The sequence below is a fragment of the Cicer arietinum genome, chromosome 3 (genome assembly GCF_000331145.2).
Source record: "Cicer arietinum cultivar CDC Frontier isolate Library 1 chromosome 3, Cicar.CDCFrontier_v2.0, whole genome shotgun sequence".
NCBI classification, from domain to species: domain Eukaryota; kingdom Viridiplantae; phylum Streptophyta; class Magnoliopsida; order Fabales; family Fabaceae; genus Cicer; species Cicer arietinum.
Genome location: NC_021162.2, coordinates 32,745,719 through 32,760,364, shown reverse-complemented (window position 1 = coordinate 32,760,364; position 14,646 = coordinate 32,745,719). Strand labels below are relative to the sequence as shown.

The 14,646-nt window shown below is 34.4% G+C and overlaps 1 protein-coding gene across 1 annotated transcript; it reads right to left on the bottom strand.

Annotated features, from left to right (window-relative positions):
• Window positions 1–2,457: 2,457 nt before the first annotated feature.
• Window positions 2,458–3,275, bottom strand: LOC140919726 (uncharacterized). The gene is made up of 3 exons (XM_073366343.1): window positions 3,123–3,275; window positions 2,884–2,994; window positions 2,458–2,529 (listed from the first exon to the last, which is right to left on the bottom strand). The coding sequence occupies exons 1-3, from the start codon at window positions 3,273–3,275 to the stop codon at window positions 2,458–2,460; spliced, it is 336 nt and encodes a 111-aa protein (XP_073222444.1).
• Window positions 3,276–14,646: the final 11,371 nt, after the last annotated feature.

Sequence of the window (14,646 nt, the reverse complement as noted above, 5' to 3'; positions counted from 1 at the left end):
CAAATTTTGGGTCAAACTTTCCCAAATTTTCTTTATTATTTAGAATGTAACAATTACATCCAAATATATGAAAATATGAGATATTTGGTTTTCGGCCATTCCATCGTTCATATGGAGTTTTGTTCAAATTTTTTCTAATGGATGCATGATTTGAAACATAGCAAGCAATGTTAATAGCTTCGGCCCAAAAGTATTTTTCAATGTTGGCTTCATTTAAAGTGGTTCTAGCCATTTCTTTTAAAGTTCTATTTTTATTTTCAATAACTCCATTTTGTTGAGGAGTTCTTGGGCAAGACAAATTGTGAGAAATACCATTTTCTTCAAAAATATTTTTAAATGATTGATTTTCGAATTCACCTCCATGGTCTCTTCTCACCGAAACAATTTTTGAACCTTTTTCATTTTGAATCTTTTTGCCAAAATGGTGGAATGTCTCAAAAGCTTCATTCTTGTGTTTTAAAAATAAAACCCTTGTCAAACGAGAAAAATCATCAACAAAGCTTCTTGGCGTTTTTGCACTCTTCAACTCTATCATACTTTCCCTGCTCAAAGCACACATTAGAAATAAATGAGCTTTAGTGTTTAGGAATACCTTTGCATTTGCATTTGTCGTCCACTGTGCTTGAGGTTTCTCATCGGAGGTTGCGTCTGTTTTGTTGGTTCTGATGACGTGATCCCCATTTTCAACCACATACCACATGTTGTTGTCTTGTGATATGAGAAATAGTCTCATCTTACCTTTCAAGTGGTAGTAGTCTGTTCCATCGAAATAGGGAGGTCGGCTGGATTATCCTCCTTCAGGAGTATACTTAGCTTTTCACATTTTTCCTTTGGATCTTTTTTTCTTACACGGTTAGATGTATTTTAGTAGAGAACCTTGCTCCGATGTCAATTGATGTTGCTAAATATCGCTTGAAGGGAGGTTGAATAGGAATTTTTCCGTCTAAAAATAATTTTCTCTTGTTTAAAAAAAAACTATCCTCTTAGAGAGGATGCTAACTCGAGGATGGTTATTTAAACCTTTAAATTTGAGCTGAGCAAAATAAGGAGTAAGTGTAAAGAATAACACACACAACTTTTATACTGGTTCACCCAATGAAGGCTACGTCCAGTCCTCACACACTTGTGAGATTTATCTTTATCAATGGATACAAAACAAGATTCAATAGGTAAATCATCCAGATATAGTTCATATAAATTCTTTTTTTCTAAAACTAGAGAAGAAAACTCTACCCGATGATGAATGCTTAACCTCGCATAGAGTAGGCTTAAAAATAACTTCAAATCCACTATCACATAGTTGACTAATCCTTAGTAAGTTATGTTTTAAACCATCCATATACTGAACATTTTCAATTTTGGCAAAGTTATTTTTACCAATAATATACCTTTTATTTGAGCTTTATCATTTTTACCAAATGTGACTGACCCTCCAACATTTATCTCTAAGGAAATAAAGCAATGCTTATCCCCTGTCATATCCCTTGAGCAGCCACTGTCCAAGTACCAAGGCTTTCTTTTGTTGATGAGAGGATGCTCATGCGTTAGAGTTTAAAAGTAACTTAGGTACCCATATAGCATTGGGTCCCTGTTGTTTAGTTTTTCCTCTTGTGAGGATATTCTTTTGTGATAATAAATAGAATCATGGTGCCCGTATTTACCACAAAATGAACATCTTTTCTTTATGTTTTCAGCTTTCTTCTTAGCATGACAATTTTTGAAAGTATGCCCAAGTTTTTGCAAAAAGTGCATTTTGGCAAGAAAAAATTTTCATACAATTTTTGTTTTTGAGAACTTTTAAATCCAATACTAGCTTTGTCAAAGATTCCTGATTGAGATCCCATTATCTTTTGAAATGTTTCAGTAGATTTAACAAAGTTGGTAATGTCATTTTTTAGTTCTTCAACCTCTATTTTTAAAATTTCCTTTTCTGTGTCCTCTTCTAGAGGATGAATTCAAACATTCTTTTTGTTTAAAAATTTTTGTTGCTCAGATAGTTTATCATGAGACAGCTGCAAATCTAAAATGATTTTTTTCATATTTTTCATTCTTAGCTTGAATCTCCTCATTGAGTTTCTTTATTTCATAAAGTTGATTTTTGAGAAAACCACATTTATGAGCTAAAATGTTTGAGTCATTTAAAAGATTATCAAATTCAATTTCCAACTGTTCACAAGAAGGACATAGTTCTAAAATGCTTACCTTTTCAGTTTCTAATTTTTCCATGAGGCAGAGGTTGGTCTCTTCTTCCTTCTCTTGTTCAAAGGGTGACTCATCACTGTCATCCAAAGTAATCATCATGGATTTGTTTTTGTAGGGAAATCTTCTTGAGTTCCTTTTGTTGAGAGGACACTTAGTTTTATAGTGTCCCATCTTGTTACATCCAAAACAAGTAATCTGAATTTTGTCAGTTTTTTCTTTTTTGAGGAGATCTTCTATCTTGTCCTCTTTGATTTATCATTCTCTGAATTCTTTTGGAATCAGAGCGAGTTCATCCTCTTCCTCAGATAGAGGATACTTTGAGCTTTCCTTTTTCATGACATCTTCAGTCTTCTTAGAGGATGAACTTTATATTTGACTTATTTTTAGAGCAACCATTTTTCCTTTTTTGCTTGGTTTGTCAGCTAGTAGTAGTGGTTCATGAGCTCTTAGAGTTCCAACTAAATCTTCCAATTTCATGTTGGTCAAGTCTCTTGCTTCTGTAATTGCAGTCACCATTGGCCTCCATTCTTTTGGTAAACTTCTTAGGATTTTTCTTATCCTTTCTTGAACTGAGTATACCTTTCTAAGAGATCTCAAGTTGTTTAATATGATTGTTAAGCTTGAGAACATTTCATCAATGGTTTCCTCCTCCTTCATTTCGAATAGTTCGAAATCTCTTACTCCCATGTCAATCATCGGTTCTTTGACGTGACTTGATCCTTCATGATGGATCCTTAGAGTGTCCCAGAGCTCCTTGGAGTTTTTGCACTCTTCAACTTTATCATACGTTCCCTGCTCAAAGCACACGTTAGAAATAAATGAGCTTTATAGTTTAGGAATACCTTTGCATTTTCATCTACCGTCCACTGTGCTTATGGTTTCTCACCGGAGGCTGCGTGTGTGTTGTTGGTTCTGATGACGTGATTCCCATTTTCAACAACAGACCACATATTGTTGTCTTGTGGTATGAGAAATAGTCTCATCTTACCTTTCCAGTGGTAGTAATTTGTTCCATCAAAATAGGGCGGTCGGCTGGATGATCCTCCTTCAGGAATATACTTAGCTTTCGACATTTTTCCTTTGGATCTTTTTCTCTTACACAGTTAGATGTATTTTTCTAGAGAACCTTGCTCCGATGCCAATTGATGTAGCTAAATATCACTAGAATGGGGGTTGAATAGGAATTTTTCCGTTTAAAAATAATTTTCTCTTGTTTAAAAAAAACTATCCTCTTAGAGAGGATGCTAACTCGAGGATGGTTATTTAAACCTTTAAATTTGAGCTGAGCAAAATAAGGAGTAAGTGTAAAGAATGACACACGCAACTTTTATACTAGTTCACCCAATGAAGGCTACGTCCAGTCCTCACACACTTGTGAGATTTCACTAATGTTCAAACTAATCAACTTCTCACAGAGGATGATTGCACTTTGTGTATTCTTTAGCTTCACCAAACTTACAATCTAGTTTCAACTATTTCCAAGTGTAACTTACTTGGAAATTACAAAGTGATATGAGTAAGATTGTTTCTATTTTCTTAAATACTTTCTAAAAGGATATTTGGAAGATCTAATGTAAGATTTATAGAAAGTATGAAGAGAGGATGGATATTGCTCTTGATAGCTTTGAGATACTTGATCTTTTTATGCTATTGTGTTGTGTATCTGATGATGAATAGCTTGATGCCTTCTATAGAGGGCTTATGATGATCTTTCCATGTGGCAAGTTTTTTATGACCGTTGAAGACTTGATAAAAAAGTCCAATGTCTTGCATCATATTTACAATGTAAGACCCGTAATTTTAAAGTACACTTTATGTATTTTTGGTGTATTTTGGATTTTGGCTCGGAGGCTTTTAAGCCAAAGTTAATAATATTTTGGAGTTTTATAATCAAAAAGATATTTCGATGCCAATTAGAATTTGTCGTCGATAAATAAATTGAATTTAACTGCGGAAAATCCCTTACGGAGAATTTAAGGCGTTTCGGGTGAAACGGTAATTTAATGAATATCTAGATTTTGAGATATTTGTTAAGTTATATTTATTATATTTATATATGTTTGTTTAGAGGGGAAAAGAAAGGAAAACTAGAAGGAAGGAAAAGGAAAAGAAAATAGTATATAAAGGAAGGAAGGAAAAAGGAAGAAAGGAAAAACAAAGGAAGGAAATTTTCAAATTTCCATCTCCTTCCTCTGAACTTCTCACGCGAGCATAAACCAAAAATTCCATCCTCCTCCATTTTTCGTTTTCGTTACTTCCTTTTCTTCAAAGCTAGTGACCCAAGGTTGGGTGAGAGTTAGATCAAGGTTTTCGCAACTCCACTATTCCTCTTTGATTCGAAAACGAAGAAAAACGGTTTTTCAGATCCGAACACAAACTCTCCGTTTCTTCTAGATCCAAACCTCATTTCTCGAAGAGATAGAAGGGAAAGTTGCTCACCTCCGTGCTACGGTGCTAGTGCACTAATTTGGAAGCGGCGTTGCGAGCGGAGATTTTACCGGAATTACTCGCGGTACCGGAAACGCGCGTTAAAGCTAACGTTGAGGTAAGGGCTCCTTCCAAACTTCTAGTTTGCATTTAGGGACTTATCTGTGGTTGTGTGGGAAGGAATTTGTTAGGGTTAAATGTATCGATTTGGGGAAAAACCAAACTAGTGCGTTATGGGTAACAACCTTAGAGTTAGGTTTTGTTTATATTGATGAATGTTTCGTGGTAAATGAATTTGAATGTCATTGTGTGTGATTATGAGTAAATGAAATTTGATGTATCTGTGTGTTATGTTGCTTTGATTTGTGTTCGTTGTTTTTGACATGCTCTTAATTGATATTGATGAAATTTGATATGTGTATGGTTGGATTTGTGAATAAATGAATTGATATGTTTTGATGTGAGAATTTGTTGAGTTTGTGTTGTGTGAAATTTGAAAACCATTAAGTTAAATGAGTATTAAGAATGGGGAATCTCTTAATGTCTCGTTTACTTAATGTGCGTTTGTTTGTGAAAAATCGTTTAAGTTAACTGGGCGTTAAGAATGGGGAATCTCTTAATGTCTCGTTTACTTAATGTGCGTTTGTTTGTGAAAAATCGTTTAAGTTAACTGGGCGTTAAGAATGGGGAATCTCTTAATGTCTCGTTTACTTAATGTGCGTTTGTTTGTGAAAAATCGTTTAAGTTAACTGGGCGTTAAGAATGGGGAATCTCTTAATGTCTCGGTTACTTAATATTTTGTTTTAAAGAAAAATCGTTTAAGTTAACTGGGCGTTAAGAATGGGGAATCTCTTAATGTCTCGGTTACTTAATATTTTGTTTTAAAGAAAAATCGTTTAAGTTAACTGGGCGTTAAGAATGGGGAATCTCTTAATGTCTCGGTTACTTAATATTTTGTTTTGAAAACCGTTTAAGTTAACTGGACGTTAAGGAGGGGGAATCTCTTAATGTCTCGGTTACTTAATATTTTGTTTTAAAGAAAAATCGTTTAAGTTAACTGGGCGTTAAGAATGGGGAATCTCTTAATGTCTCGGTTACTTAATATTTTGTTTTGAAAACCGTTTAAGTTAACTGGACGTTAAGGAGGGGGAATCTCTTAATGTCTCGGTTACTTAACATTTTGTTTTGAAAACCGTTTAAGTTAACTGGGCGTTAAGAATGGGGAATCTCTTAATGTCTCGGTTACTTATTATTTTGTTTGGAAAATTGTTTAAGTTAACTGGGCGTTAAGAATGGGGAATCTCTTAATGTCTCGGTTACTTATTATTTTGTTTGGAAAATTGTTTAAGTTAACTGGGCGTTGAGAATGGGGAATCTCTTAATGTCTCGGTTACTTAATGTTCGTTTTTGAAAATCGTTTCAGTAAATGAGTATTAAGAATGGGGAATCTCTTAATGACTTATTTACTGAATGTTTTGTCTTGAAAATCGTTAAGTTAAATGAGAATTAAGAATGGGGAATCTCTTAATGTCTCGCTTTTTTATGTGTGTTTCGGTAAATCGTGCTGACCCGGGATAGGTGGCACCTTGGTAAACAGTACGGGCCCGTGATAGGCAGTACGTTTACGATTTACGTTTGGTAAGTCGTGCTGACCCGGGATGGGTGGCACCTCGGTAAACAGTACGGACCCGTGATAGGTAGTACGTTTACGACTTACGTTCCTGAGGGAATTGTGTTTGGTAAGTTGTGCTGACCCGGGATAGGTGGCACCTCGGTAAACAGTACGGACCCGTGATAGGTAGTACGTTTACGACTTACGTTCCTGCGGGAATTGCGTTTGTCCGTGAGAGACTGCGCAGGGGTTTGTCCGTGAGAGACTACGCCCTGGTTTAAGTTAGATGAGAATTAAGAATGGGGAATCTCTTAATGTCTCGTTTACTCGTGTATGTTTTGGTAAGTTGTGCTGACCCGGGATAGGTGGCACCTCGGTAAACGGTACGGACCCGTGATAGGTAGTACGTTTACGACTTACGTTCCTGAGGGAATTGTGTTTGTCCGCGAGAGACTACACCCTGTTGATTTGTGAACTGTTGGTTCATTTTGTTTGTGTAGTAATGTGTTATAAATGCTAAGTGTTATGTTTTGGAATTTGGTGATAACATGTTTGATTGCAATACCATTTCGAAATCCATGATGTCGTAGTAATTGTGTTATCAGTGTTAAGTGTTAAGAATTGGGATTATGCATGAATGTGATTGAGTTAGTTTATGAATTTTTGAAAGAATACACAGGTAAATCGATTTCCCAATCGATTGGATAGTAAACAGGGACTTGGCCAAATGGACAAAATCGATTAGCCAATCGATTTTGTAATCAGTTTTTCGAAAATCATTTACGAAATCGATTGCCCAATCGATTGGGCCTAAGTCAGGGACTCATCCATATTCGACCAAATCGATTTGGAAATCGATTGGCCCTTAAGTCAGGGGCTCAGCTATCCTGTCAATCGATTGCCCAATCGATTGAATCAAGCCAGAGTTCAAAATTTCACTAAAAACCTTCAGGAAATCGATTTGGAAATCGATTGGTATTAAGTCAGGGGCTCAGTACTCACTCAATCGATTTCCCAATCGATTGATTTCAGCCCAGGATTCTGTTTCATCAAAATCCTTCACCCCAATCGATTGCCTAATCGATTGGCTCAGTGAAAATCCTCAGTTTTAGTTGTATGATTGTTTGCTCATGAAACTATCCATGTCTTGATTTGTTATGTTATAATTAGGGGATTGAGAACCTCATTTTACTTTCATTTTAACTGGCAAAGTATTGTATGAACTTTTCGCATATTGAAAATCCTGCTAAGGTGCATGCTTAGTTGAAAAGTTATTTTAGCATTTAAAACTTAAATGTTATGTGTTAACTGTTATTTTCGGTTGGTGACCTTTACAATTATTGTGGAAATCTGGGCTTTGCCCTCAGATGAGAGTCAGGACGATCTTACCGGTTCGTACCCTACGGACGAAAATGGAGATGGGAACGCTTGACTGCAGCTACGATAGGGGGATCTCACGGGGCGCGTGGAGATCAGTCAGGGTGTTTAGTTATTTTGTAAAATGATCAGACTAGGTTGTCACAGAGGGAACAAATGTCTTTCTTTTGTATTGCATTTATTTTAAAATGGAAGACTGTACCTATACTAATATTGTCAGCTTGACATGTTATTTTCGATGGGTTACATGTACCATTTGTTGTTGGGTAAATGGTCTGGATTTATAATTGGAGTAACTTTTCCGCTGCCTGTAAATTATAATGACTCAATTATTTATCCAAAGGCATTTCTTTATTTATTTCTCTGCTTTATTTTAAATTCTTTTGAAAAAAAAAATATACCCTCGCTTTGAAAAACGGGGTGTTACATACAAGGTCTTAGTCAACGCAAAGGTTTGGGGTTTCATTAGTCTACATTTATTCCTTTCAAAAAACAAGCAATCACAATTGTTAATTCATTCATCCAACCAACAACCTAACTATAATTTGTGTGGGGAAAAAAACATATCTTGTTCTTTTTTCTTCCTAATACAAAGCTTTAAGCCCCACAAAGTTACAATACTCACCCCTTAAAAATAGTTTCGTCTTTGAAACTAGTCAGACACAAAAATGTTAGGGTAGAGCTCTCTCATCTTTTTCTCCAATTCTTAAGTTGCATCTCCCGTCGTTTGGTCCCAAATCACCTTGACCAAGGTGATGTCCTTGCCTCGTAGATGCTTAGTAGTCCTATCTCCAATGCTGAGTGGTGCAACTACCAAAGAAAAGTTCTCCTTCAACTGGATATCATCTGGCATGATAAATATGGGAAGCATCAACCATGTACTTCCTCAGTTGTGACACATGGAACAGGTCATGCAGCTTGGTCAAACTCAAAGGCAAGGCAACCTGATAAGCTACGAGACTCACACGTCAGAGGATTTGGTATGGACCAACAAATTTAGGAGTTAGCTTCTTAAGCTTTAGTTCCCTACCAACTTCAGTAGTAGTTGTCACTCTCAAAAATACATGTTCACCTTCTTTAAACTCCAGCGGTTTTCTCCGTTGGTCGGCATAACTTTTTTTGTCTGCTTTATGTTGTCTTAATCTTTTCTTGGATCAGACGAACTTTATTTGTTGTGTGTTGTACTAATTATGGTTCCACAATTACGTTCTCACCATCCTTATACCGACACAAGGGGGTTTGACACTTATTCCCATACGAAGCCTCGTACAGTGCAAGCCTAATGCTCGCATAATAGTTGTTGTTATAGGTGAACTCAACGAGAGGCAACATATTATCCCAACTTCCTCGCTCATCTAACACACACGCTTTTAGTAAACCCTCCAAGGTCTGAATAGTTCTTTTTGTTTGCCCATCGGTTTTTGGGTGATAGGCTGAACTCAATCTCAACTTAGTACCCAACGCCTCATGTAATGCTCCCCACAAACGAGAAATGAACTTCTGATCTCAATCTAACACAATGTTGGAGGATACCCCATGTAGTATGACAATCTCGACAATGTAGATCTCTGCAAGCTTAGTCACATCATAAGTAGTCCTCACAGATATGAAATGGGCTGATTTAGTCAAGCTGTTGACAATCACCCAAATGGAGTCAAACTTATGTTGAGTATTATGCAATTCTACCACAAAATCCATGGATATACTGTCCCATTTCCATATTGGTATATCTAATGGCCTTAGTAGTCCCCCTGGCTTCTTAAATTAACTAATGGTTAAAGATAAATAAGACTAAAATCAATGAAAAATAATCATATGATGAAGAGTCATCACAACCCCAAACTTAATCTAATGCTTGTCCCCAAGCAACAATTAATTTCAGATTTGATACAGTTAAAAATAAATTTAAACTCAATTTCTCAATTCTCAAAGTTCCATGGTTGCTTACATTCATCATGCTCTATGGTTGCTTACAAAAATAACACAATTTGTACACTTTAGCATTCATTCATCAAGTTCAACTATCTCTTCACACAATCTCACCAAAATTTCTCTCAAGTGTTTAGCAAGGGTTATGAATTTATCACTCAAATCCTAGAATTTGCATCACGCTACCATAGGCTTGAAAAAGTTCTAGTTAGCAATCACAATGCAGTAAACACATATTCTTTTAGAGGACTTTCAGGTTGTAATGGGGCTTAGGTAAGGATATGACATTTTGGGATAATAGGCTTTACTACTTGGAGTTAGGCATACATTTTCAAATTATTCTACATCTTTTTATTTTTCTTCACCTTTTCATTGTGGAGATTCTCAAATATTCACAAAAGAACCAAGAAGATATTATTTATCAAAGTACACAAACTGATTTTTTTTTCTTCCTTGTTTTTTCTTTTTGTTTTTTCTACCTAACTCCAAGTAAGGTGATTTAATTAAAGTCAGGTTTTTGACTTGTAATATGTCTAGTAACCGAAATAAAAGGGCAAGACTCAAAGGGCTAGCAAAGGATTAAATTTGCATAGGATAGTTAGAAAGGCTCAAACGACCAAACAAAATTACCTAAATGTATGCATAAATTACAAGTGATGCAAGTCAGAATTAGTTCAAGTTCTGAAAAACACATATTTGGATAACCGCACAACAAATAATTAAAGTGTTTAAGCTTCAAAACTCACAGGTAGGATAATAAGAGAGAGTGTGAACTATCTAAATGATGTCAAACATGCCACTATAAAATTTATTTAGTTTTTTTATTAAAAAAATGGCAAGTGATACTTCGACAACCAATGAGTAATCAACAATGCATGCATTAGTGAAACTTATTGAATTGAGCAATGATATAAGCAAAGAAATAAAGTTTAAATTTCAAAATCTGAAATAAATAGTTTAAGACTAGCTTCAAGTTTTTAAAAAATCTTCATCATAGTGCACATTTACACACAATTAAAAAGAAACAAATTCAAATAAAAAAGTAAGATTGCAAAAATAAAAGTTACCTCTACCTATGAGTTGCCTCTCATGAAGCGCTTCTTTAAAGTCATTAGCTTGACGCCTCAAACATTATCAAGGTGTATTATATGACAGGAAGAACACATCATCCTTCTTCTTATTTTTGTTTGGTAGAAATTCCATGATCTTGAGAAAAAAATGATGTTGCTTTCATGTCCTTTTCAATTGGACACTAATTAACAAGGCAAATATTGAAACTCAAACTTCATTAATCTCTTCTTTTTTATTTTCCTTGATCGTGTTCTCCTCTTGCTTATCGTCTTCTAGCACAACAATGAAGTCATCTTCAATCTTCAACTTCTCCTCCATCTTTTCAAACTTAGCCACTTGCTCAAATAACCTCTCACATTGACTTTCGAATCATTCAATTGAAACCATGTTATTCTTCACGAATTCAACCAAAACGTCCTTGATGTTAAAGTTTGTGTCATATGATTCTTTGGATAGAATTTTAGGATGTAGAATTTGTTCCCAATCGATCTTTTTAATATAACATTCATCGTCATATGCTTCGATGACCAATAGATCTTCATATTCTAGTGGTTGTACATAGTAATCAGGACAAGTTCCATTCCTATGTATTCCTTCGCAAAAGTCACACCTAAGAGGCCCAATCTGAGGGTTATATTTTAAAAATGTATCTCTCAAGATTTGTCTCTCAATTATGCGACATATACCAGAATAAGACAAGTATCACACTCTTCATATAATTGTAGTAGAATATCATCATTACAATCTTCCATGCTCTACAACGAATAGTTATCTCAAACAAAGAAGAGACAAACCACTAGCACACGACATTAGCAAGTTCAACAAATAAAAATAGAACATGAAAGAAAAACATTTTTTTTTTCAAAACAAAAACACAAATCTTATTGCAGAGCAAACAATTTCAATTAAGTAGCTAAATTATAATTCAATAGTTAGATGGCAATCCCCGACAACAGCGCCAAAAACTTGATAGCATTTCAGCAAGTGTACTAAATCGTTGCAAGTAATAATAAAACGGTAATACCGAGTGTCGAACTCAAGAATTGCGTTTTACTATCAAAATGTATTTAATAACTAAAATTGAACAAAAAGTTTTCGAATTGATTGAAATAATATTTGAAATTAACAACAATAATAAAATTGATCCTTTATAATAAGAAAAATATCAGGGATGAGTTGCACTTCGAATCCAACCTCGATGTCTAATTTGATCCTAATTATTGAATTCCTTTATTGAATTATTATCGAATTCTCTTTATTATTCTTGCCCTAATGTCTTAGTGACAAAACCTTTAATTCCAAAGTAGTCCATAAGTCTTTACTAGAATTAAGATTAGAATTAAGCATTACTGTACAGGAATTCTCTTTTTAAACTATTGTCTCTGCAACTAATTTAATTTGTTTCATGACCTGCATCTATCCCTAGACTACAAATTCATGAATTTCTCATCTCAAGTATTCATAAATTCCACTTCCGTTTCAAAATACGAATCGTAGAACATTTTAATGTTGATCAAGAAATAAAAAGCATTAAGCACATAGATGAGAAAAATTATTTTATAAACTCATTCATATAAATAAAATTCAAATCAGAAAAAATAAGGGTTTCATCTTGTAACACTCATCCCTAACAAATAGAGTTTAGTTACTCATGACAGAGATATAAAAGATAGACATTAGAGAAGAATTACAAGGAAGATTCATGAATGATTCTTGAGAAAACTGCTCCAATGGTGTTAGAAACGGCCGTCTTTGAGTTTCTCTGCTATGGCACAAGTCTCCCAACTTTCCAATAGTAAATAAGACCCCTAAAAAGTGGGAAAAAATGCATTTTTAAACATTCAGCCACCTGCGATGCGGCCCAAGTGCGGAATTTGTGCTTCAGGCGCGCCTCGGCAGAATCAAAAGGGTGGAAATGCTCCCCAGGCGCAGCTGTTGCGCTTCAGGCGCACAACTTCTTTTGTTTGACGTTTTCTGCATATTTCGCCTCTTTTAAGTCTATATTGGGTCCTGGTGTCATCATTAACGTTGTAGCAATGGATCATAGATTTCATTTGCACTTTGTTTGACTCTAGTTGGACATCTACAACTCTAGATATGGCTGAAATACTCCCCATAGGTCATGTTGATTTCTCACCAAAACTCAGCATTGCACTAAAACAAAGTAACAACGCAAAACTACGAAAAATCTCTACTTAATCAAGAAAATAAGAACATAAACATTTCATTAAATCAAAGAACTAAAATTAACAAAATATATCAAATAACTCATTAAATTAACTAATGGTTAAAGATAAATAAGACTAAAATCAATGAAAAATATGCATATGATGAAGAGTCGTCACCTCTGATGCTCTACCTTAGCTTTCTGACAAGTCAAACGTGAAGCCACCTATTCTTCTACTTACTTCTTCATTCTCGACCACCAAAACTTATGCTTAAGGTCTTTATACATTTTGGTGGTACCAGGGTGAATACTCAACATGCTTTTGTGGGCCTCATCCAAGATAGTCCTCCTCAAGTTTGTAGGTCGGGTATACAAACATGTCCATTACATCTCAACATCAATTGAAAATACCACTTATAACTCAGATAAGCATGAAGAAGTATTTCAATATTTTCTTGCTAATGGTATGGAAAGAAGCAAGTATGCTTCGATGATTGATAAAGTTAATAGAAAGGATAAAAAATATATAGGATTTGAAGAAACTATAACTAAATATTCCCTCTGATACCTTGTGTAATTTTTGCTCTAAGAAAGGTCACTCCAAATTATCTTATCACATGTTAAATAAAAGGAAAGACAAGAAACCTTTAAAGACTAACAGACCAGAACCCAACCAAATTTGGGTAACTAAGAACAAAATTGTATATCTTGCAGATGTCCTAAGGAATCAAGTTAAAACACCAATCATGCTACTTGGACATTAGATGCTCGAGGCACATAACGGGATAAAATTCTATGTTCCAAGAACTAACATTGAGAAAAATGAGGCACAGTGACTTTTGGAGGAAAGCAAAAATGCCAGATCATTGGTCAAGGTACATTTGGTGATGCTATTTCCCATTCTATTAAAGATTTCTTGTTTGTTCAAGGCCTTAAGCATAATTTATTAAGTATTAGTCAATTAAGTGATAATAATTATGATATTATATTTAATCAAAAAACATGCAAGAATAAGTGAAAATGATGGATTTGTACTATTTACAAGTCAACGGCCAAACAACATTGATAAGATAAATCTATTTAGTCTAGAGAAACAGGAGGTTAAGTATCTTGTGTCAGTAAATAAAGAGAAACTAATTTGGAACAAAAGGTCAGGTCATGCAAACTGTAGATTATTTTCAAAACTGAATAAACTTCAACTAGTCAAAGGTCTACCTAAGCTTAGTTACAAAACTTAAATTATGTGTGAAGCTTGTCAAAAGGGAAAACAAACAAAGAACTCCTTTACCCTTAAGAACTCAGTCTCTACCTCAAAGCCCATTGGGCACTTACATATAGATCTATTTGAACTAGTGAAAGTAGGCTCTCTAAGTGAAAAGAAATATTGCATTGTTATCGTAGATCATTACATTAAATGGACATGGGTAAAATTCTTAAGAAGTAAAGATGAATCCTACAAAGTGTTTATCACATTTAGCAAACAAGTAATGAATGAAAAGGGTATTAAGAATGTAACAATGATTATGGAGGAGAATTTGAAAACATGTACTTTGAAAGTTTTGGTGATAAGAATAGAATCTCTTGAAAGACTGTAACGCCCCAAATTTTTTGATCCAAAAATTACTTAAAAATATTAGTTTTCTTTTAGAAATAACTATAATTTTTTTTTGAAGTAGTTCATCATGTAATAATTTAAAGATGCGTCAGAAAATGACTTGATATTTTTTTTGTAAAAGAATGTAATGCAATTTACTAAAATATTATTTATTCATTTATTTGCAAAATTAATATTCCAGATATTAGATCAATATTCACTTATGCTCCAAAATAAAATAAAGTCTCTTTAATTGAAATTCAAAAT

Excerpts from the sequence above, each read along its gene's own strand:
- LOC140919726 (XM_073366343.1), bottom strand. The coding sequence starts at position 3,275 with ATGTCGAAAGCTAAGTATATTCCTGAAGGAGGATCATCCAGCCGACCG. Across the intron at positions 2,995-3,122 it reads TTGTTGAAAATGGGAATCAC|GGAACGTATGATAAAGTTGA; the intron begins GTCATCAGAACC and ends TGCTTTGAGCAG. Across the intron at positions 2,530-2,883 it reads AACCGATGATTGACATGGGA|GAAAGCTCAAAGTATCCTCT; the intron begins GTAAGAGATTTC and ends GTCATGAAAAAG.